General features: G+C 36.0%; 1 protein-coding gene across 2 annotated transcripts in view; it reads right to left on the bottom strand.

The window, feature by feature from the left end:
• LOC104850007 overlaps positions 1–23,979 on the bottom strand; it is a 45,777-nt gene that overhangs the window by 1,255 nt on the left and 20,543 nt on the right. Inside the window, exons 4-8 of one of the 2 annotated variants that reach the window (XM_010606689.3) lie at positions 10,175–10,293; positions 7,707–7,849; positions 4,534–4,731; positions 1,794–1,979; positions 103–182 (exon numbers count right to left, since the gene is read on the bottom strand). In XM_010606689.3, coding sequence (XP_010604991.1) covers positions 103–182; positions 1,794–1,979; positions 4,534–4,731; positions 7,707–7,849; positions 10,175–10,293 — 726 coding nt within the window. The remainder of the gene's footprint in view (positions 1–102; positions 183–1,793; positions 1,980–4,533; positions 4,732–7,706; positions 7,850–10,174; positions 10,294–23,979) is intronic. The other variant, XM_010606690.3, reaches the window with a different exon arrangement.

Here is a 23,979-nt window from a genome sequence, read left to right as displayed (position 1 = left end):
AATCATGCTTTTCCTGCATCTGTTAGCTGTTATCAGTAATGGTGATCGCTTCCTTTGTATATACATTGCATTAAGATATAATACATATTTTTGAAAAAATACTGGGTTTTGGTGATGAACAGTCTTCTGGTAGCTTCAAGATCCCATCCAGCATCTTTAAGTTTGGCAAGCAGGAGAACACCCTAAAGCAAAAATATAAAAAAATAAAGTAACTACGTTGAAAATTGATTTTATTTTGCTTATTCTTCATAAATTACTGGCCTTTGCCTGTTATTACAAGAAAGATGAGTGGCTCTCACTTTCTTCTTTGCAGTGGAATTAAATAAAATGTATTATGTGTGTTAATTGAGCTGACTCTGCAGTAGTTTGTCCTCTCAGGCCATCTAACAGGTCTTTTAGCAGATGGTACATATTGATCAGAGAAGTAAGACTGCATACAATCTGCTTTTATGAGAGAATTTTATTCTGTTTTTACAAGGCCTATAAAGAAAAAAAAATCAATGCATGGATTTAGTCAACTAATCCTAAAAGAAGGATCATGACAAATGCACCCATTATAAAGTTAAAAGTTTTAAAAGAAAAATGGAGCAAAGAAAGTCTATATTGTTTAGTGATAGCTGGGAGGTATAAAAGAAGGTGTGGGAAAATAATATTGTGCTGAGTTATTTTCTCTTGACAGGGAGCACTTTTGAATCTCAGGTTTCACATTTAGCTATGGCCAGGTTCAGAGAAAGTTCTGTCAGGTGGCTCCATTTAAACGGTGCTTAATTCATAGCGGTGTTATAAAGGAGATTGACTTTCAAATGGACAAGTTTCTTAGATATGATAATTCTGACACTCAGGCCAGAAGAATCTGGCATCCAAGTTTGCTGGATGGAAGAGACTGAAACGTTTCAGTGGACATGTTGCCAGCTAGTAATGGTCAGTTCAGAACTGCCTCAAAAATTTCCATTTCTGGCTGATTTTCTAAAAGCTGCACACTACTCCACCCAATAACCTTGTAAGATTAACTATTATTCCCCATTTCAAGTAACTTATACAGAATCATAAAGCTTGGAGGTGAAGAGTAAAGATTAAAATCTAAATTCTCCTGTTCCAGTGCCCAGATTTATGCATGGCTAGCAGGAACTCTTAGGTACTCCTCATTTTTGTTTTTAAAATATCAAGCAGCACTGATGCAATATCAAAATGATTTCTAGAAAATGGTCAGAGAATTCTGTGTGTGGGTGTCCCAGGAATCGGGGCTACCCTGATTGCACACTGGGATTTACACTACAAGTTCAATCATTAAGTCCTTTCTCTTTTGAATTGCGCTATTTTTAATTGGAGGATATGAAGCAAAGGAGGAAGAGAAAAACGGTCCCAATTCTACACAACAATGATCAAGAAAAACTATATTTAACGTGATTCTGAATGTGGCATAAAGGATCACTGCAGGTCCGGTCCAAATCCTCAGTACTATACTATTCTATACTATGTACTAAACTGGATGTAGATGAAGGACTAAAGAGTGGAAATGTGCTGACCCTAGATGATCTGACTCTGTAAAATGCAGTCATCTGAGATGCAATGACCTGAAGAAGTTTAGAATTTAGTGGCTTGTTCTGGACCTTTTAATTACTTTAAATACACTAATGGTGATGCTGAAAATCAGCTAGAGATAAATAGGTATTTGTGACTATTAATCCCGATTATCAACTTGATTGAATTAAAATGCCTAGTGGGTTAGAGAAGCACACTTCTGGGTATCCGAGTAGGTTATAAAGCATGACACTGGGTACTGTACATAGCACCTGGTTTTATCCTCTCCTGCACTCTTCCCTTGTTTTGCTTCCCAAGCAACGTGAACTAAGCAGGTTTGCTCCACCATGCTCTTTGGCCGTGATGTTTCTGCTTTGAAGCCTGTGACCAGGGACTGAATCCTCCTGGACCATAAATCCAAATACCATTGCTGGAGCAAAATATCAGCAATGGTACACCTGAATAATACAGAAAACTGTTACCATTCCGAGTATACAGGTCATTTATGAGACCATAACTGACCATGAGTTTCAGAAGCTTTTGGAACTGGTTTTCAGGAGGAATTTGGAAAGCTTTGGAGATGTGGGCTGGAGAAGCCCTATTTGTCAACCGAGTTTGATGGGAAAAGCTGGTCAGAGCTCAAAAGAATGAAATTATGATAGGAATATAAACAGTAAAGAGGCTTCAGCTGGGAATGAGGACGCTATCGAAAATTGGACTAGAGAGCCTGCATGTTACACTCTGACAAAAAAATTGTCTATATTTTCCTCATGTCCTAAAAGTTTTGCAGACATTGAAATGAAGAGCAATAGAGTAAGTAATCTGACAGGAAATTTCAAGGTAGCCAAATGCTCAGCCCAGTGTTCAGGCTATAATATGGGTGTGTCTGGCTGCTTTTAGTCAGATTTATAGTGAGAACTTGGGACAAAAATCAGAAAAATGTGAAAAACTAAATTTTGGCTCAAATAGAACTATGTGTGAATTGAGGCCAAAAGAGGTGTGGTTCTTAGAGAGATTAGTGTTATTAAAAGAAACTAGGTACGTAATAAAGGGCAGGAAGAAAAATGCTTTGTGGGCACAATAGGCTCGTGGATGCAAACGTGTAACCCCTTCATTTATTTATTTATTTATTTTTGTACTGAGGATTGAACCTCGCACTTATGAGACAGGCATGGCACCACTGAGCTAAATCCCGACCCTAAACATTTCATTTGAGATGAGAGTCTCTTGGATGCTTGCTTGAGAAGGGCCTCCCAGGGAATTGTTTTCCTGGGATTCATTTCACTGTTCTCAGCTATCCAAGTACTCAGAATCCATTGCAGTTATGCTTAATGGGGTCTAGCTACTGCTCCATCCGGGAGTGACTATGACATTGTCCACATAATGCTGGTTTTACCGGCATGGAGAATAGAGTGGTAGTGTTAGGGAAATCCACCCAGATTTCAAAGAAAGCCTTGGGAGGCTAGGAAAGGACTCCATGAGAAGACAGTGTGTGAAGGTGGGGGAGTGAAAATAAAACCAAAGAATAAAAAAATAAAAAAAAAACCACTGTCCCATAGAACTTTATAGGAATCTGTATTTAGAAAAAATTTAAAAGGCACAATGGAGCCCCCACAAGTTGAAGATACCAGGAAAACGAATGTCTGTTGAGAAAAGTGCAGGGTATGAGTGAAGCCAGCCGAAAAAGAGAGGTTATGTGGACTGAAACCATCTCACCATCTTGTGTCCTGGATGTTTGCTCTGCAGTGTTTAAGTCTTGCTTTGGTCCACTTCTCTAGGCCCCATTTCTGCTGTTTGAAATGGAAATGTTCACCCCATGCCCTTGTACCTTGGGATTATGTGACTTGGTTTGGGTTTTTACAATGATACAGGCCTAAGAGTTTGCCACAAAAGAGACTTTGGGGCTTTTGAAAAATAGTAAAATTTTGAGAAAGAGATTACTGCAGTTTTGGCTGTATGCAAGATAATTGTATCATTTAAGTGAAACATTATTATTGTGTTCATTTGGAGATTAAGTATGATTTAAGGAGATGTGCTGGGATGTCAAAAAGATAGACTGACAATTAACCATAATATGGCAATTTGATTGTATTACTATAACTAGCACATTCATAAAGCACACTTCTCCTGTGTCTGGATGTGTCATGGAGACATTGCCTTGGGTGAAATGTAGTCCCTGGCCTCTTCCTGTCTGGCCCTCTCCCTCCTCTCCTTCTTGGCTGCCATGAAGACATCAGTTTTTCTCTGGTGCTCTCTTTGGCTATAAGGTTTCTTCTTTGAAACCTGCCAACCAGGGACTGAATTTGGTGAAACCATGAGCCAAATTAAATCTGTCCTCCTTTAAGTTGTGGGTGGTGTGTATTATGTCCCAGCAACAGGAATGCTGCCAAATTCAGTGGGCATTTGACTTGGTACACAAGTTAAGGTTGTTTGGATTCCATTATTCTCATTAGCGACGTCCACAACAGTGACAAAATGAAACAAACAGTGTCTTTCTGGAAGGTGTTTGACTTCTTTGAACTACAGAGGAGATTGACTCAATTACTGTGTTTTATTTACCTCGTGGCACTGTTACAGACCAAAGGAGTGAAAATAAAACCAAAGAGTAAAGAGAAAAAAAAAAAAAAAACACTGTCCCATAGAACTTTATAAGAATCTATATTTAGAAAAAATTTAAAAGGCATAATATCTGTCACACATGAGAAAATATATAGAATTCCAAAGCACAAAATAACATATCTATCTTTGTATATGCCAAATCATACTACAAAAGGAGCCTTAAATCTTTACAGTAATTATAGGGCAACCAAGAGAGAAAAATGTAATAAAGATAAAAATATTAAGATGAAGAAAGATTACTTCAAAGTTACTTGGGAGGTATTAGAAGCATGGTGCTCGATGTGTGATAAAAATTGTTAAGTGAATTTAAACAAGAAGGGAGTAATATAAAAATGCTTGAAAGTATAGTATTCCATGAAGTTCAGAGAATTACTCAGACACTTGGGGCCTTACCTTTTTCTATAATTTTGGTGAAACTCACAAGGGTTCCTTGTGAGTATAAGGGATTCTAATGGGGTGCACTGTAAACTGGAGAGTCCAGCCAGGGTCTCGATGTGGTTTTCAGCCAGGGATAAATGCTGTATCCGAGGTATCTTTGGCAATTGTTTGAAAGATGTGAGATAGTTTTTGTTCATATTTAAAATTCTGCAGCTGAATACAAAATATAAAGAGCTTGTTACATTTCAGGCTTTAAAATATTAAAGAGGATACTTTTACCACCATATCTTACCCAGGACTAGCATGTATCACCCAGAACATGAGCTCTTCATGCAGTGATACTGATGCATCCTACAAATGCATCATAGTATTAAATATTAAGAGAAAATTACCAATATACATGACATAATGCGCACAGGAATCAGCTTTCTTTGCCAATGTACCAACTGAGTATCTAGCACAGTGCTGAACCCATGTTAGAGTCTTTTTTGCTTTCTTTTCTTTCTTTTTTTTTTTTGATACCAGGGATTAAACTTGGGACCTTGTGCTTTTCAGGCAGGCAGCAGCACCACTGAGCTAAATCCCCGGCCCCTATTTTAGAATCTTGATATGTCCTGAATGAAAGTATGAAGAGCTTTATATACTCTTTTCTATATAAAAGTGTACACAAAAAAATAAACAAACTTCTGAGAAATACTGCATCTAAGTATTGAAATTCTTATTTTCCTTTCTGCCTTTTCTGTATTTAAAATGTTCTATATTGAGTTCTATATATCTGACTTAAAATATAGTATTTTAAATCAGAAAGAAAGCTTTTTTATATAAAGGAAAGCTAGGAAGTATCTTTCGGGGGGAATGAATATTAGGCAATTTAAGTTCAATACATTTTCCTGGTAGATAATGCCTCGCAATATTTTTGCCTTAAAATCATAATTATACAAGACTGCAAATGGAGAAAATAATTCAAAATCTATCACTGGCACCATGCCATAAAAAAATTATTTATATATAACTTGGAATTTAACACCATAAGAGAAACATAGGGTACTTCTTTAGGGACCTTGGCTTCTACAACGACATGTGGTAAATAATAATTGCTAATGATAGAATGAGACTACTTTCCAGAGAGAACTGCAGCACAGAGGCATGAGAAAAACAGATTTAGTCTGAATCATCAGATTTCATTCCCATTTTTTCACGTGCATTATTTTCATTTTCCTTGTTTCCTTCTTGTTCCTCTCCTAATGGGCATTTGATATAGTTCTAATCATATCCTTGATGATTTTGACTTCTGCTATTTTCCAGGTTGCACACAATATTTAGGAATATCTTTGTCCTAAGATAATTTTTAATTGGAAACAAAGCCCAGGTAATTCCTGCTGGTCTGCCCTGTCTCCACTCTCTTTTGAAATCTGTTCTTTTCTTGTTTATCAATCACACACTCACTTTTTGATGTATGTCCTGTTATTCTTTCGTTTTCTCAGAATCATTCCATCACAGATAGACCCAGGCTGTAGGATATGATGGGAAACAGGCATGGACCTACCTGCCTATTGGGCTGCAGCACAAATTTTCTGGGCGAGGAGAGGAAACTATGAAGACATATCAATTGTTTTTCTCCCTGTAGATATTGACTTTGAAACTGTAACATTTGAATTGCAATTGGATAATTTTATATTGTGTGTCCTATTTATAAAGAAAATAAATATTAAGAGTATCTAAACAAGAAAACTGAGTCTTTTAATGACAGCGGGTTTTTTTTAACATAAAATGATAAAGATTTTAAAAGTCTGTTAATTTGAATCAAGTCAAATTCAAATACTCCAAGTAAATGATCTTCTAGTTCACTGTTTCTAAATTATGCTATGGAATTATACTATATATACTATCACCAAAATATTTCAGTTGTACATTCATTTCAATGTGTGTTAGAAAAAATCTAGTTAATGCATCACTATTACATCCCCAGTACATAACTAAAAAGAGAACCACCTCTCCCAAAAATTCTCTAGATAAGTTGATATCAAATAATATTGATTTTTTAAAAATTTATGGAGACATAATGCCTCTTTCTTCCTCTCTCTCTCTCTCTCTCTCTCTCTCTCTCTCTCTCTTTCTCTCTCTGTCTGTCTCCCCCCACTTTCTTTTTGATAGTTTCACATATGTAGTCCAGGCTGACTTTGAACTTGGCAATCGTCCTGCCTCAGCTTCTCAAGTATTAGGGCTGCAGATATGTACAACCATATCTGGCCTTAAAGTTTGCTTTGAAATGTTTTGTTTAGGTATTTTTAAATTAATTATTTCAAAAGAGCAGAAATAAATTCACGTGATATTGCAGTAATTTAAAGTTCTAGAAGGACTTTGAAAATGGCAAAAGATGGGCCTGGATGCCAGATGGGTACATTTGGTGGGATGCATATTCTGATACATCATCTGTCTGCTTGCTTGAGATCCCTCTTCTGTCTCTTTGTGTAGCCCAGATACTGTTTTATTGCTGGGAATTTCCCTTCCCATTTTGTCTAGGCTGCATCTCCTAATTCACTATGAAGGACCTCACTGTCTCACTGCTTCTAAAACTTACTCTTCCTACCTGTTCTTCCCTGTGAAGCAAACAGAAGCTCATTATAAAAAGTGTTCTGCCACAGTCCTGAGCAGAAAAGCTGAGTATCTTTAATAGTTGCAATTTGGTATGTTTGGCTGATCAAAGATGAATGGGTCTAGAATAATTTTAAAACTTTCAGTTGTATTACTAATCTCACTCCTACATTAGAATAGAACCCTGAAGCTAATACTCTTGTTAACTACCTTATTGAGTCTTTGCTCACAGGGCTGCTGTAAGTACAGCTAGCTAAACATTGCTATCTTACAACTATAATAATATATATGTAATGCAGCTGCATTTTCCAGTGTGTAACACAAGAAAAATGACATTTTTTGTTCATAGTTTCTATTATTGCAATTACTCTCCTAACAATTAGTAATAAATTACTAATTTGGAAAATATAGATTTTTCCTTCTAAGATGTGACATTTATTAATATTACTTTTTTATTGTCTTGCCAACTATGCCACTTTGGTGAAGGCATCGCTCGTCAGACCTGACCACATAAGGTGATACACAGTATGTATACGCAGTGGTCACATATATTCAAATAACAAAGTCTTAATGTTGACACGGTAATTAGATACCTCGGCAATCTTATGGCACTTAGATCCACCAGTGAATTGTCCATTAACCAGAGGGTTTCAACTCGAATTAATCTTCTAAGAATCCTTTTAAAATTTTCAACTTGATAAGGATCCCCCAAATCTTGAAATGATATGTTCAAATTCTAAAGGTAAAAAGAAATGCAAATTTAAAACGTCAGTTTATGTCCATTATTGAAAGTAGCTATTAATTTAAAATGTGTTGTATATATTATTTCAGCCAGTGGTTTTCATCTCTTTCTTTTTTTGAAATTCATAGTACACATTCAGTCAAAAGCTCAGCTATTCTGCAGGGATTCTCAGTATACGAGGAGGCAAAGGTCTTGGTCCCAATCACTCACTGGTACAAGAAGTTTTCAGTGGGACATGAAGGGGAAGAGGACAGGATCCTCAAACTTATTCTGGCATGCTTGTATGGTACAGAGTGGGGAGGGTATTTCTCTTTGAGAATCTCTAGCTTCAGTGATTAGTTATCATTAACCTCTCAGAAATATTTAGAATTCATATCTATAAAAATTTCAGAGTAAGTAGCATCATTTAAAAGATAAAAACTATTTGAAAGTTTTTTAAAAGATGAAAACTGTTTTGTTTTAGAATAACTAGAAATACATACCTAAAAATGTGTTTGCACATTTCAAATGCAGTGGATAATTTATTTTTACTTTTAATATTAGTCAACTTGGTGCAAAGAAAATTAAAACCACTCTTAGCAGTGACACTGCTCTTGAAAATACTGTTCCTCAAGTTCAGCTTGACTTTCTTGCTCACATTTTACCACCACTGCAGCCAGTAGAAACTATGAATAGGTTGATAATCTTCTTTTAAAGACATTGAGGCAAAATAATTTGCTACTTAAAGAAATAAAGATAACTATTTTTAGAAAGACTAAGGTCTTGATATTTTTCAACAATACGAAAAAGTGATACTTCAAATTGCACTTCCAAAATTATAAAAGATCTTCATTTTAAAATAAAACTTAAGAAATGGTAAGTTTATATCTATCATATATGCATTAAATGTCCCCTCCGTAGAGTTTTCTTTTTTACTATTATTTCACAATTAAGTTTTCTGTGATAGTGTAGAGTTTGTTTAGCCATTCTCTTAGAGTATAGTTAATGTAAGGTTAAGTTTCCTTAATTAGCAAGGCTCCATTAGCTTTTACGATGTTTCCGTGCTTTAAAATGAAGCCATAAAGAGTAAATGCTTGTAAATACCAAAATGACAACCAGTAAGGAGAGTCATGGTACTGGAGGTCAAGGCTTTGAATGTATTGTTCACATTTTAAAAATACACCCATAGGTGTATGATTCAAATTTTTAAAGAGTCACATGTATCCATTTATTATATTAAAATATTTTTTTTAAAAAAATAAAGCATTGTACTAGGATAAGATATTCTACTTTCACAACTTGTGTAGCCTCAGGAAAATTATTTCTTTCTGGACTTCTTTTTCCTCCTTAAAGGAGAGAACCAGCTGGGGATTTAGCTCAGTGGTTTGGTGTCCTGCCCTGCATGCGCAAGGACCCGAGTTCAATCCCTGGCACCACAAAAAAAAAAAAAAAGGAGAGAACCAGATGAGACCCTCTCTGAAGCTCCTCCTCACTGCCTAGTTTTATAATTTATGACATACAAGGTCATTCTGTGCAGCAAAGGAGGGACAAAAATCCTAAAGGGAGGTCTCAAACTCATGTTTAATTATGACTTGATCACTTCATTTCATTTTGTAAAAAAGCTGCACTATTCTTTTATTGCTACCAATGCTTATCTTGCTCAGTTACATCTTCAATCTTCTGTCCAAATATGACTTAACCTAGCTAGCTAGCAGCCCTGAGGCCACAGCTACACAGCCTCCCAGTGGTCGGGCCAACTAACCTCAGGGAGTGTTTCAGTGTCAGTGGTGCCGTTGGCTTAATGGTTTTCAGCACAAGTTTGACTTGTTGCAAGGTAGTTCTGTTCAGATCAGCATGGCTGCCCTACATCGTCAAAACTTCTGCCCTGATATATGATTCAAGAGATTCCGGGTTGCATCATAAGCTTGTTCATATAGATTGCTGTCCAAAATTGGACTTCTTTTTTTTAAATCAAAAGGAGCAATTTCACTATCAACTCTATTTATTTATTTATTTGTGGTACCAGGGATCAAACTCAGGACCTTGTGCTTGCGAGGCAGGTGGCAGAACTACTGAGCTAAATCCCTGGCCCGCAACTATTTTAAACTCCCCCTGCCAAGAAATTTGGCAAATACCTGCATAATATAAAATTTAGAGTATATACAACATGTTTGGTGAAGAGAAAGATAAAAAAAACAGAAGCAACCCAAATACTGAAATTTAGAGAAAGCTCTGAAAAGATGCTGAAAGTCTTGGTACTTACAAGGATAACTGGCCCATAAAAAAGTGGTGTCATAATTTACTCACTGGGGAATATAAGCTTTGTTTTAAAGTTCTCACCATGCAGTCTTCCCAGTTTTCTTGCAGCCATGTTTCCCGTTTGGTTTTTTCAAGGATTCTTCTCTTTGGAGGCAAGGTACACCTCACTTGTCTGAAAGGCAACTCTTCTTCAGAGGGTCCTAGACAAAAATTACATAGTGAGTTCTTGGAAGTAGATGCAGGTAAGGGACTGGCATCTTCACTTGGTAGTTAGTCGGTTTTCTGCGAGTTTCTTGAGGAAAGAATAATTTCACCCAGTAACAAAATGTTTTAATCCATTGGAGAGGAGGTATGGGGCAGGGAAGACCATGCCTTCAATAGTATTCTCCACTTTCTAAACGTTGAAAATTGTTTTTCTTGAAACCTTCTAAATGATTTCCTTCTCATCCCTTCTAAAGTAAATACAGTTGTCTGTCACAGGCAGAGACAGGAGGCGAGTCCCTGTTGTCCCGGGCCTGACTCTCCAGATGATGCAGAAGGTTGTGAAACAATCAGAAAGAGACCGGAAGCACGGAAGCAAATTTGTACTTTTATTCCTCAAGCATGCAAGAGGTCAGCTGCCTTCTCTCAGAGAGACAGGCAGGGGTGCCTGAAATGGAGCCACTGCTGAAGGGGGCTCACGATATTGATTTTATAGTAGCCGAGGGCCTATCCTCTCTCTGGGCTGAGGATGCCCCATATTTGATTGGTTAATTGGTTGACTTAGCTCATTACTAGGGACAACAGGCAAAGGTCTTTTGGGGGCCTTTTACACCTTAGGGTCAAGGTTCTTTTTCCCTTCTATCTTAGCAAACCAAGCTTTACAAGGTACAGCATGAAGAGGAGGTGCACCTGCAGGCTGTCAGCTTGGGTCTTTATGCCTGTTCTGCCAGCTATCTGAACTCTGGGTCCCTCATCTTTCCCTGCCTACAGGTCTTTATCTCTACACAGCTCTCTGTATCTGCAAGTTCTATATTTCTTGGTTGAATTCATAGATGCAGAACCTATGGCTAGGGAAGGCCAAATATGGGCTTCTGATTTGGATACTAAATCAGATTCACCGGTACAACAGTAATAAGTATTTAACTCACTCAATTTCCTTGTTTCTCCCAGTGTTGCAGAAGCTTTGCTTTATGGACCTACTCTATTATCACAAGATGATTTACACAAGAAAGAGGAAATATCAATTGCATCAGCAACTTCATGACTGTTTCATTTGTTTTGTCTTTCAAGAAGTTTAGAGGAAAGTGAATAGAGTTATTTAAAAATTAGCAGTAGGGCCAGGGATTTAGCTCAGCGGTTCTATGGCCTGCCTCGCAAGTGCAAGGACCTGAGTTCAATCCCAGGTACCACAAAAAAATAAAAATAAAATAAAAATAAAAATTAGCAGGGTTTTTAAATTATTCATATTTATGTTGTCACTGGTCATCTGTAGATGATTGAGATTTAGTTTGGGGTTAAATTTTCACCTATATGGTCTAGGTGGGTGTGTAGCTCAGTAGTACAGCACTTGTCTAGCATGCACAGGTCTCTGTGTCAAATCTCAACCAGTGGAAATACAAACAAACAAATCTCACCTATCTATTATTTTTAAAATCCAGTTTAGCACATTACTGGAAACATGTGCTAACTAAAATGTGTGATATCTATCATTTTATTAGACTACCTTAAATTCTGGGCTTATATTTTGAGGTTCACAGATAATTTGACAAATTTTCTGGAACTTGTAAAAGAAGAGACGGATTATTTCTGTTGACAAGCAGGGGGAAAAAAAAAACAGCAGGTAGGATTAATTTTTGACCAATATGAATTACGTAGCCCAGGCAAATGAGAAGATTTGTGAGTATAGTAACTTTATTTTTCATGTCATCCCTTTTGCGAAGTTGTGAAGTCACTCCTGATTTCCTCTCTCTATTGCCCTTTAATTCAATGAGTTCCCTGATCCTTTCAGTTTTCACTTTGAAAAGCTACCCCTTCCTTTCCAAAGTTCGCAGCCTCACATCTTCTACATGAGCTACAACTGCCTTCTATGGGGTCTCTCCTCCCTGCTTGCCTCTCTTCTCCAAGATAAATGACACAAATTGCCATCTGGCCTTCCTAAAAGAGCTTCTTCTAAAAGAGCCTCACATGCTCACAACATTGCAGAAATGTCTTACTGCTTACAAATCCTATTTTCAAGCAAGTTGTCCATCTTATCCCAATCTCTATCTCCAAACTAATTTCTGATCATTTTCTAATCTTATTCTTCAGATAACTTTTATTCAAACTTGCCAGGGTTAGGAAAGACTGCAGCCTCCAGTCTAGAGTTATATGTAAAACAATTTGTGGCTACAGAAGGCAAATTTTAATGTTCTGAGCTTCAGTTTTCCATGAGTGCAAAATGCAGAGAAGTGATGAAACAAGGACCCAGTATGAGCCGAATTTTGGACTTTATAAAAACAGTGATTTCTATTACTTTTAGGCCACCATATAAATTCACATTGCCACAGGCCCTACAATATTTATTGTGCAAGGCAAATGTCACTTTCTTATACTCTCAACCAGGTCCATGAAAACGATCTTGCAATAAATTATTTTAATTCCTTTCCAACACCAACATATTTTATGTGTAAGTGTCATACCTGATATATTTGTATTCATTTTCCTCACTGTATTTTTCTGGTATGTATGACTCCCCTCATTTCACAGGGAAAGAACCCACATACAAAAAAAATACAGAAAAAAAAAACCACTTAAGAACAAACTTTGCTTTTGTGGCCTGCGTGTAGGGACTATGATAGGAAATAATAAGTCCATTTGTGAAGAATTTACGGACAGCAGTATGAGAGCAATCCAGGGTTTCATTATTTTGTTACAAACATTAGTTTTTTTTCACCAGGGGGCAGCGGAGGCCAAGCTGTTACAGGATTGTTCTCACAATGAACTATACTGTTGCCACCCAGAAATCCTTTGACCTTCAGTGTGATAGGGTCAACCGATGTATAAATACAGTATCCTCACATTGGAAAAGTTCCATATTGATGAAGATGAGTTGAGTTAAAAATCATGAAGGGGAAACCTGGAGAAATCCTCTAATTGGTTAGGAGTACTTTCGAGATGTATTGTCTTTAACTCACCCCCACTCCCTATTTGGTAGCTTTCTCTACCCATGACAAATCTCAGTGTTATTAAACCTGCCCTGTATTGTTTGCTTGTGCTATTGATTCTCTGCTCTTTTAATTATTTGTCTTTACCACAGTTTTCAGAGATTTATTTTGTGTTGGAAGCCAAAGGTCACTTCCACTGTGACAAGTTATATTAAATTAGATTCATATTTTTGCCCAGGCTTAGGTGGAAATATGGCTTAGGAACTAAGAACCACGGACTGAAATACTTGACAGTCAGGGTTGCTGGGTTTCATATTCTTCATCCTCTTGCTGGATTTGTAACTTGTAGCGGCAGTTACTGAATTAACTTACTGGAAGTTTTTCAAAGAAATAAAGTACCCTTTAAAAGAATTCTGTCAACCATTTGCTCTTTTGCTTCTTTTAATTGAGAGAATCTAAACTGATCTTAATCTGGCAATCAAAACCTTGGGAAACTGCTGTTCGTCACACACAAGATTACCTTTCTTTTCTTATAAACTCCATCCGATGTACAATTTGGGAAATTGAGATCAACAGAAATAGTTTTGATGAGCGCTTTGGGTTCTAATCTAGAAGGAGGATGATTCTTATCAGAATGCTTCTCAAAGCACTTATTCTCCATCTCATAGCACAAATGTCAACTAAATTAAGTGCAGTGAAGATGGGGCATCTATTTTCTCTATGGTTCAAGGTGATAGGATACTCTAGTGTTCACCTTCCCATAGATCATGCTCTTTTCCTTTTATGAGGAGTCACTTAGGAAAGACTGGGCACTGCTAGCCAACTATGCAAGGGAAATGTGCCTCTCTCTCCACAGCACAATGATGCCCTCCATGGGAATGGTCACTGAGGTCATTATGTGGGAGTAGTTTTTTTGAGAGATGACTGTAGCACATGGCCTGGCCACTTCAGTCCACTGTGGGGGACAATCAGAGGACCCTGTTCACACTGCTAATTTTCAGTTTACCCTCACATTTTATTCTCATCATCTCCAGTTTCTGCAGTTCCTCTGGCCTAGTGCTGGAAAACCTCTCAGAGATGAGTGTCTGGACTGCCACCCAAAACCCACTTATTTATCACAAAGTGTCAACGCTGTGATTGAACCTGAATATTGGGCTTCTGTTTAGAAAAAACAACTCTTGTATTAACATCGTTTGTCTTAAAAGAAAAACAACATCTGTACCGTGTGTTCACCACCTCTGCTCTAGCTTCAACCCTCCCTGGGTAGTCAGAATACAATTACTTTTCGCCCCATCACATGCCCCCTCCACATACACATACACCGGCATCCGTATTTTATCACCTTTGTGGTATTCAATTCAAATTCCTTTTCCTTTCCTTAACTCACTTAAATTAGTATCTCTCCTAATATAGCCATCACCTGCAAAAGAATTTTCTGCAACATTTCCCCAAATGCATGTTCTGGAGCCCTATATTATAAAAAGTACTTCAGATTTTTTGCTTCATGGACCTGGAGTCTGAATTTTTCACACGCTACATTTTAAGAACCAAATTGAAACCTAATATCTTAACCCATAATACAGCTTTCTCTTCCTTTTACTGAAGAATTCTTTGTAAATGTTACACATCTGGCTTCTATTTCTCTGGTCTATTTCCTTCATGAGTATCATAAAACTCTTTCCTCTTTGAAAAAATGCAGGGGCCAGGGATTTAGTTCAGTGTTTCCTCCGCGGGCATCACAAGCATGAGGACCCAAGTTCAATCCCCAGTACAAAAAAAAAAAAAAAAATGCTTTCTCTAAGGTCAGAAAAGGACAAATCTAACTTATCTCTATTATTACTATTTACTAAAAATTTAAAAATAAACATCAGTGCTTAACTGCCCATAGAGTTGAGCTAAACATAAGAACACATTCTACTCCAATTTAAGAAAATCTTGTTATTTCAATCTGCTTTTGTTAAATGACTTTGATCAAAAGAAGACAGGTCTGACTTAGGTTAATGCCACTAAGAGAAAAATGGACAGATGAATACAACTAAAGTGGCATTTTCTAAATCAATACTGTGGCCATACAATCTATATTATTGTTGCAGGCCTTCAAGTACTGGATGAAAGAGTTCCAAGATATTTGATGTTTTATAAAGACTAAGCACTCACTGAAGCTGGAATTGTGTTATCTTATCTCACTGGCTTCTGGAGATACAGAAAATATCTGAGAAATGCATTGTTCATGTTCTCATATAATTTACTGCAAGTATAAGGCCAAAGACCTTAAAGACTGATGTGTTGATGTCAAAGACAAGGAACAGTTGATTATTCTGGCTCTAGAAGAGTGAACCAATTCACCTTTAATCTGTGATCTTATTCCGTCTGGGCCCTCAACAAACTAGGTGGTGCCCAACTACATTGGGCGAGGGAGCATCTTCCTTACTCAATTTTTGATTCAGCAGATCAAAAAAAAGATTGACGACTGGTGTCATCTAATATGTGGAGGGTTCGGTGAGAATAAAAAGGTGAAGGCTGCATTCACCCTCTCTTTTGGAGCTGGAGCACCCATCTTCTTTGGATGGCTTTGGAAATCAGAATACTAGGGCCCCTGGCCTTTAGACTCAGGACATACACAAGTAGTCTCCTAGGTTGTCTAGCCTCTGGCCTCATACTGAGAATTACACCATCTGCTCCTCTGAATGTCTGGCCTTCAGACTTTTGATGGCATAATGTGATAGTGTGTTGTGGGACTTGACACCCTCCATAATTGTGTGAGCCAATTACCTTTATTATAGAAATAATAGTCTACTGGTTTTGTTTCTTTGGAGAAATTTGATGAATGTATATAAGATTTTCTCCTAGGGATCTTTAAAAATAGATAAATCAGCCCAAAATCATCAGTTGAAGTGACACAGTAATTCATAGTCATGAAAAATAGTAAATAACTAAATTTGTTTTTATTATTGCATATTAATTATACTGAATAATACACTACATTTTAGTACTTTCAAGTGTACATTACACGTTTTGAGCATATCTACCACTCATTATCCACCTTCGCCTGCCCACTCCTAGTTCTTCTTCTGCTTCTGTAATAGTATACCTTGTACTTTTATGTCATCTTCTGTTTTTTCCCTAGATTCCACAGATAATATAGAAATATATGATACTTATCTTCCTGAGTCTAGCTTTTTTGCTTTACATGATGTTTTCCATTTCCATGTATTTTCCTGCAAATGACATTTCACTCTCCTTTATAGGGGAATAAATACCCCATTGTGCACATATACCATATTTTTTGTTCCTTCACCCACTGATGAATACTTGGGATGGATGTACTGTTTTGATGTCAGTACCCTGCTATCTTTGTTATTACTACTCCGTGGTACATATTGAATTCAGATATTGTGATTCTTTCAGTTCTGCTCTTTCTGCTGAGAATTTCTTGTCTGTTTTGGATTTTTTGTGTTTCAATATAAATTTTAAGGTTTTCTTTCCTACTTCAGTGAAGAATATCATTGTCGTTTTTGTGAGGGTTGCACTACATCTATAGATTACTTTCAGTAACATGACCATTTTAACAATATTAATTCCCCAGACACTTAAACATGGGTTATATTTTCACCTTCTAGTGTCTTCTGCAAGTTCTTTTTTCAGAGTTCTGTAATTTTTATTACAGAGATCTTTCACTTCCTTGGTTAGATTTGTTTTTAGTTATGTTTAAAAGCTGTGAATTGAATTAGTTTTTAAAAATTTCTTTATCCATGGTTTCATTTAGAAGTTACTGATTTTTATGTTGATTTTATAATTTGCTACTTTGCTGAATTTGTCTGTCAGAACTAAAAATTATCTAGAGGAGTTTTTAGAGTCTTCTAAGAATAGGATCATATTATAACACAGATAATTGAACTTTATCCTTTCTAATTGGTGTCCCTTTTATTTCTTTTATTTACTTAATTATTCTGGCTTAAATTTCAAGGACTATATTAAAGAAGAGTGATCAGAGTGGATATCTCTGACTCATTCCTGATGTTAAGAATCATTAAATTTTCTTTGTTCAGCATGATGTTGGCTGTGGTTATGTCCTGTGTAGCCTTTATTATGTCATGGTAAGTTCTTTCTATATGTAATTTCTTCAGGGTTTTTAGGACATAGTGATACTGAATTTTGTCAAAAAATGCTTCTGCCTCAAGTGAGATAATCATTTGATTTTTATCCTCAATTCTATTTATGCGGTGTATTACATTATTGATTCAGGTATATTAAATCATCTTTGTATTCCTGGAATTAAATTAACTTGGTCATGGTATATATGTTACTTAATTGCAGAGACAAACTACCCAACATGCAAAGTTAGGGGGGAATGTGTTTATTTGGCTTACAGCTCCTAGAGGTTTCAGTCCATAATTGGCTGGTTCCTAGGCTGGGATGGCAAACGAGCACCACAGAGGAGAAAAACATGGCACCCACAAGGTAGCAAAGGCAACAAAAGATCTTAACAGTGTCTTCCTTCTCCTTTTATCTGATTCAGACTACTGGAATTATAGAAGTGCCAAAGTAATCATTCACATGTCATGGGTTAGTAATCACACCCCTTTAATCCAAGCATCACACATGACAGTTTTAGCTGCCTTAGAAAAAGACTGCATGAGGCTTTGGGGGGGGCATCTAGACACAGTCCACAGCAGCATATAACCTTTTAAAATGTGTTTGCCCATTTAGTTTGCAATATTGAGGATTTTTGTGTCTATGCTCATCAAGGATATTGGGTTATAAGGTTTTTGTTGTACCAGTTTTCTATCAGGGTGATACTTGCTTTGTTGTAAGAGTTTAGAAACACTCCTCCTCTTTATACTTAATAGAATAGTTTGAAGAGCACTGCTATTAGTTCTTCTTCAAAGGTTTGGCAAAATGTAGCAGTTAATTGACCTAATCCAACATTTATATTTGTTGGGAGACCTATTATTACTGCTTCAAACTAATTTTGTGTTGTTGGTATTTTTATTTTTTTCATATCCTCTTGATTTAATTTTGGTAGATTGTATGTATCTAGAAATTTATCAGTACTTCTAGATTTTCCAATGTATATAAATATATTTTCAAAGTAATCCCTAATGATCTTCTGGATTTCAGTAATATCTGCTTAAGATCTCCCTTTTCTTCTCTAATTTTCTTATTTTGAGCCTTCACTGTCTTTTGATTAGCTTGGCTAAGGCTTTATCAATTATATTTATCTTGTAAAGAATCAACTCTTTGTTCATTCATCTTCTATAATGTCTATTAATCTTTTTTATTAATTTCAGCTCTAATCATTATTTTTCTTTTCTTTTACCCTTTTTAGGTTTGACTTGTCTTTGTTTTCCTAAGGTCTTGAGACAGATTAATAGGTTATTCATTTGAAATCTCTGTGGTGTTTTTATGTAGTTCGCAATAATAGCTACAAATGTAATTGTTAGAACTGCCTTCACTGTTTCACACATTCTGTGTGTTATATTTCCACTTTCCTGATTCTAAAATCCTGATTCTAGGATTTTAAAATTCTCCCCCTGATTTCTTCAATGACTCACTGATTATTCAAATATGTATTATTCAATCTTACTGTTTGCATATTTTCTGTACTTTCTCTTGCTGTTGACTTCCAGTTTTATTCCATTAATATCTGATAAGATGCAAGTAATTACTTCCATTTTTGTATTTGTTAATACTTGCTTTTATATATTATCTACTTTAGAAAACATGCCATGAGCCACTGAAAAGAATATGTATTCTGCATGTATTAGATGTAATATTTTATAGATGTCTGTTAAATTCGTTTGATCTATAGTATAGCTTAACTCTGAAGTTTCTTTGTTGAATATTTTTTGTCTGATTTATTTGTTTGTGAGAGAGGGAATTGAAATCACCCACTTTTATGGTATTGGGGCTTCTCTTTCTCTTTTGTAGCATAGTTTGTTTTATGAAATTAAATATACCAATTTTCGGTGCACATATTTTTTAATCATTATATCTTCTTCATCGATTTTTGCTTAACCAATATATACGACCTTCTCTGTCTCTTTTGACCAAATTTACCTTGAAGTTCGCTCTTCTTGTTTAACTATGTTTAACTTTGTGTAACTATTCCTGCTTTTTAAAATTTCAGTTGTATGCAATATCATTTTCCATCCTTTTACTTTCAGCCTCTGTCTTTACCAGGGAGATATGTTTCTTGCAGTCTGGGTCTTTTTTTTTTTTTAATTGAGTTTATTGGTACATTTTAGGTATACAGTACAGGTACATTCATCATTGGGATCTTGTACTTTTACATGACAGGTCTTGGTTCTCAATTTTTCCCCTTGTCCCTGCCCTCCCTCCACCCCCTCTTCCCCTCCCTATTTACAAACACTTTATTTCTATTTTTTCATATTTTTTTCTTTTCCCTTATTACCTTTCCCCTACCCTTCCCACTAGTCTGGGTCTTTTAATTGGAAAATGAAAACCTCTTTACTCAGGGTTATTGTAGAAAGGCATATGCTAATTCCTGTCAGTTTGTTGGACTTTTATGTTTGATTCTTTCCTAATTCTCATTTGCTTATTCATTCTTCCTTTTATGTACATAACATTGCTTTGTATATCTTCCACAATGCTGGCTCAGTGGGAATAAATTACTTCTTCCTTACTTGAAGGCTGTTTATTTTTCCTTCATTTTGAAGAAGAGTTTTTCTGGATATAGTAATCTAGGATGGAGCTATTTGTTTTAAGGTCTTGAGATACATCATTCCATGCCCTTCAGACATTTAGCGTGTGTCCTAAGTTATTTGCTGTTATTCTGATGAGTTTATCTTAGCAGATAATTTGGTGTTTCTGTCTTGCAGCAGGCAATATAATTGCTTTTGGCTTTGTATTCTTAGCCCTTAAACTACACTATGACGTGGGAAGGTTATTTTCTAGCCATATTGGTTTGAGGCTCTAAAAGCCTCCTATAGGTTTCTGTAACTTTCTCAAGACTTGAGAATTTTTTTATTATTTCACTAAATAATTTTCTATGACTTTATAGACATCCGTTTGTTCCAAAAATTCATGATAGGGTCTTTTAATTGTGAGCCAATGTTAATTCTTATTAAGTTCATAATTTCCTATTTTTTATTACTATCTAAATAAATCAACTCTGTTCAAGCCCTGAAATATTTCTCCCCTTTAATCTAATAGTGAGACTTTCCATTGAGATTTTTAAATTCATTGAGATTTTCCTTTACAAGATTTCTGCTTCATTATTTTTCACAATCTCTATCTCTTTATGGAATTTTTTCATTCCTACACTATATTGTCTTCTTTAATTTATTGGGATGTTTTTCTGTAGTCTCTGGGAATTCATTGATCTTTTAAAGAGTTAATCTTTTTTTTTTAATTTTATTGAGTTTATTGGTACATTTTAGGGATACAGTACAGTTACATTCATTGTTGGGATCATGTACCTTTACATGGCAAGTCTTGATTCTCATTTTTTTCCCCTTACCTCTGCCCTCCCTTTACCCCCTCCTCCCCTCAGCATCTACAAACACTTTATTTTCATCTTTTCATTCTCTCACATTTTTTTCTTTTCCCTTTTTGTTCTTCCCCTACGTATCACACCTTCCCTACACCTTTAGCTCCTTTCCTCCCATTTCTAAATGTCAGTAATCTTATTAGAATCTTATGCATTGTTGCAGAATATTCACACCAGGGAAACTATTTGGTATTTACACATGTGGGACTTATTTATTTCACTTAGGAGTATATCTTCAATATGTATCCATTTTCCTATGAATGAATCTATTCTCTCGCTCTTTATGGCTGAGTAATATTCCATTTTATAGAAAAACCACAACTTCTTTATCCAGTTTCCAACGGATGGGCAAATAGGTTGTTTCCAAGATTTAGCTATTACAAACTGTGCCGCTATAAACATGGGTGCACATACTTCTCTGTGATATGATTCTTTTAGTTCTCTTGGAAAGATACCCAACAGAGGGATGGCTGGGTCAAATGGAACCTCCAGTCCAAGCTCTTTGAGGTATCTCCATATTGATTTCCATAGTGGTTGCACTAGTCTGCACTCCCACCAACAATGGAGGAGGGTTCCTTTCTCCCCACAACCCCGCCAACATTTGTTATTGTGTGATTTCTTGATAGCAGCCATTCTTTGTGGGGTGAGGTGGAATCTCAGTGTTGTTTTCATCTGCATCTCTCGAATGACCAGTGATGTGGAACATTTTTTCATATATTTTCTTGCTGCTTTCACTTCTTTGTATGAGAAATGTCTGTTCATTTCGGATGCCCATTTTTGGATCGGGTCTTTATATTTGGGGGGACTGATTGTTTTGAGTTCTTTATATATCCTTGATAATAGTCCTTTGTCTGAGGTACAGCTGGTAAAAATTTTTTCCCACATTGTAGATTGTCTCTTAGTTCTGCTAATGGTTTCTTTTGAAGTACAGAAGCTTTTTAGTAAGATGAGATCCCAGTTGTTGATTCTTTCTGCTAGTTCCCGTGCTACTGAGGATTTGTTCATAAAGTCTTTTCCTATACCAATGTCTTCCAGAGTTCTGCCTAACTTACTTTCCAGCAAGTTTAATGTTTCTGTTTTAATATTTAGATCTTTAATCCATTTGGATTTTAATTTAGTGCATGGCGAAAGATAAGGGTCTAATTTTAATCTGTGACAGGTTGATATCCAGTTTTTCCAACACCATTTATTAAAGAGGCTATCTTTCCTCCACTGAGGATGGTGAGCTCCTTTGTCGAAGATGAGGTAGCTGAGTACATCTGCATTTGTTTTTGTGTCTTCCAGTCTGTTCCATTGATCCTCAGGCCTATTTCTTTGCCAGTACCATGCTGATTTTATCACAGTGGCTTTGTAGTATAGTTTCAAATTGGGAATTGTTACACCTGGTGCCATGTGACTGTTGCCTATAATGGCTTTTGCTATTCTAGGTCTCTTGTGGTTCCAAATGAATTTTTGGATTCTTTTTTCTAGTTCTGTGAAATATAGTGTTGGAATTTCAATTGGCATTGCATTGAATGTATATAGCAGTTTCGGTAGTATGGCCATTTTCACTATGTTGATTCTTCCTACCCAGGAGCAGGGGATATCTTTCCATTTTTTTATATCCTCTTCGATTTCTTTTTTCAGAGTGCTGTAGTTTTCAGTGTAGAGATCTTTTGTTTCTTTTGTTAGATTGATTCCTAGATACTTCATTTTTTTGGATGCTATTGTAAAAGGAATTTTTTCCCTTATTTCTCTTTCTGTCTGTCTGTTATTTGTGTATAGAAAGGCTATTGATTTTTGGGTATTCACCTTGTATCCAGATACTTTACTGAATCTGTCAATTAAGTCTAGAAGTTTTTTGGTGGAGTTTTTTGGATCTTCAATGTAGAGTATCATATCATCAGCAAATAATGATAGTTTAACTTCTTCCTTTCCTATCTTTATTGCTTTAATTTCTTTCTCTTGTCTAATTGCTGTGGCTAATGTTTCCAGAACTATATTGAAGAGAAGTGGCGATAGTGGGCATCCTTGTCTTGTTCCTGATTTTAACATGAAGGTTTTCAGTTTTTGGCCATTCAATATGATGTTGGCTGATGGTTTTTCATAAATAGCCTTTATTAAATTGAGGTATAGACCATCTATTCCAATTTTTTGCAGGGTTTTTATCATGAATGGGTGTTGAATTTTATCAAATGCTTTTTCTGCATCTATTGAGAGGATCATATGGTTTTTGTCCTTGACTTTGTTAATATAATGTATTACATTCACTGACTTTCGTATGTTGAACCACCCTTGCATCTCTGGAATAAATCCGACTTGGTCATGATGGATGATCTTCTTAATAATCCTCTGTATTCTGTTTGCTAGTATCTTATTAAGGATTTTTGCATCTATATTCATTAAGGAGATTGGTCTGTAGTTCTCCTTTTTGGTTGTATCTTTCTCTGGTTTGGGAATCAGAGTGATACTTGCTTCCAGGAATGAATTTGGAAGTATAGCTTCTCTTTCAATTTCATTGAAAAGTTTGAAGAGTAATGGTAGTAGTTCTTCTCTAAATGTCTTGTAAAATTCAGCAGTGAATCCATCAGGGCCTGGGCTTTTCTTTGTTGGTAAGTTTTTAATTACATTTTCAATTTCACTGATTGTGATTGGGGTGTTTAAAATGTTTTTATCTTCTTCGTTCAACTTTGGTAATTCATAAGTATCTAGAAATCTGTCCATTTCTTCTGTGTTTTCCATTTTATTAGAGTACAGGTTCTCAAAGTAGGTGTTCATGATCCTCTGGATTTCTTTCGGATCTGTTGTGACTTCGCCTTTTTCATTCCTAATTGCATGGATCTGAGCCTTTTCTTTCCTTTTTTTGATAAGATTAGCTAAGGGTTTGTCAATTTTATTTATTCTTTCAAAAAACCAGCTCTTTGTTTCATTTATTTTTTGTATCGTTTTCTTAATTTCAATTGCATTGATTTCTGCTCGGATCTTTATAATTTCCTCTCTTGTTCGAGCTTTGGGTTTTTCTTGCTCTTGTTTTTCTAGGAGTCTAAGTTTCATCGTTAAGTTGTTTATTTGAGCCCGCTCTGTTTTCCTAGTGTGGGCATTCAATGTTATGAATTTTCCACGTAGAACTGCTTTCATTGTGTCCCAAAGATTCCTGTATGTTGTATTGGCATTCTCATTTATTTGTAAAAACTGTCTAATTTCTTCTTTGATTTCTTCTGTAATCCATTGATTGTTTAGGAGAGTGTTGTTCGGTTTCCATGTGCTTG

This window comes from Fukomys damarensis, unplaced genomic scaffold, assembly GCF_012274545.1.
Source record: "Fukomys damarensis isolate Sample0158 unplaced genomic scaffold, DMR_v1.0_HiC HiC_scaffold_12, whole genome shotgun sequence".
NCBI lineage: Eukaryota > Metazoa > Chordata > Mammalia > Rodentia > Bathyergidae > Fukomys > Fukomys damarensis.
Note: the sequence above shows the minus strand (reverse complement) of the source record. Positions and strands in the feature narration are given on the sequence as shown.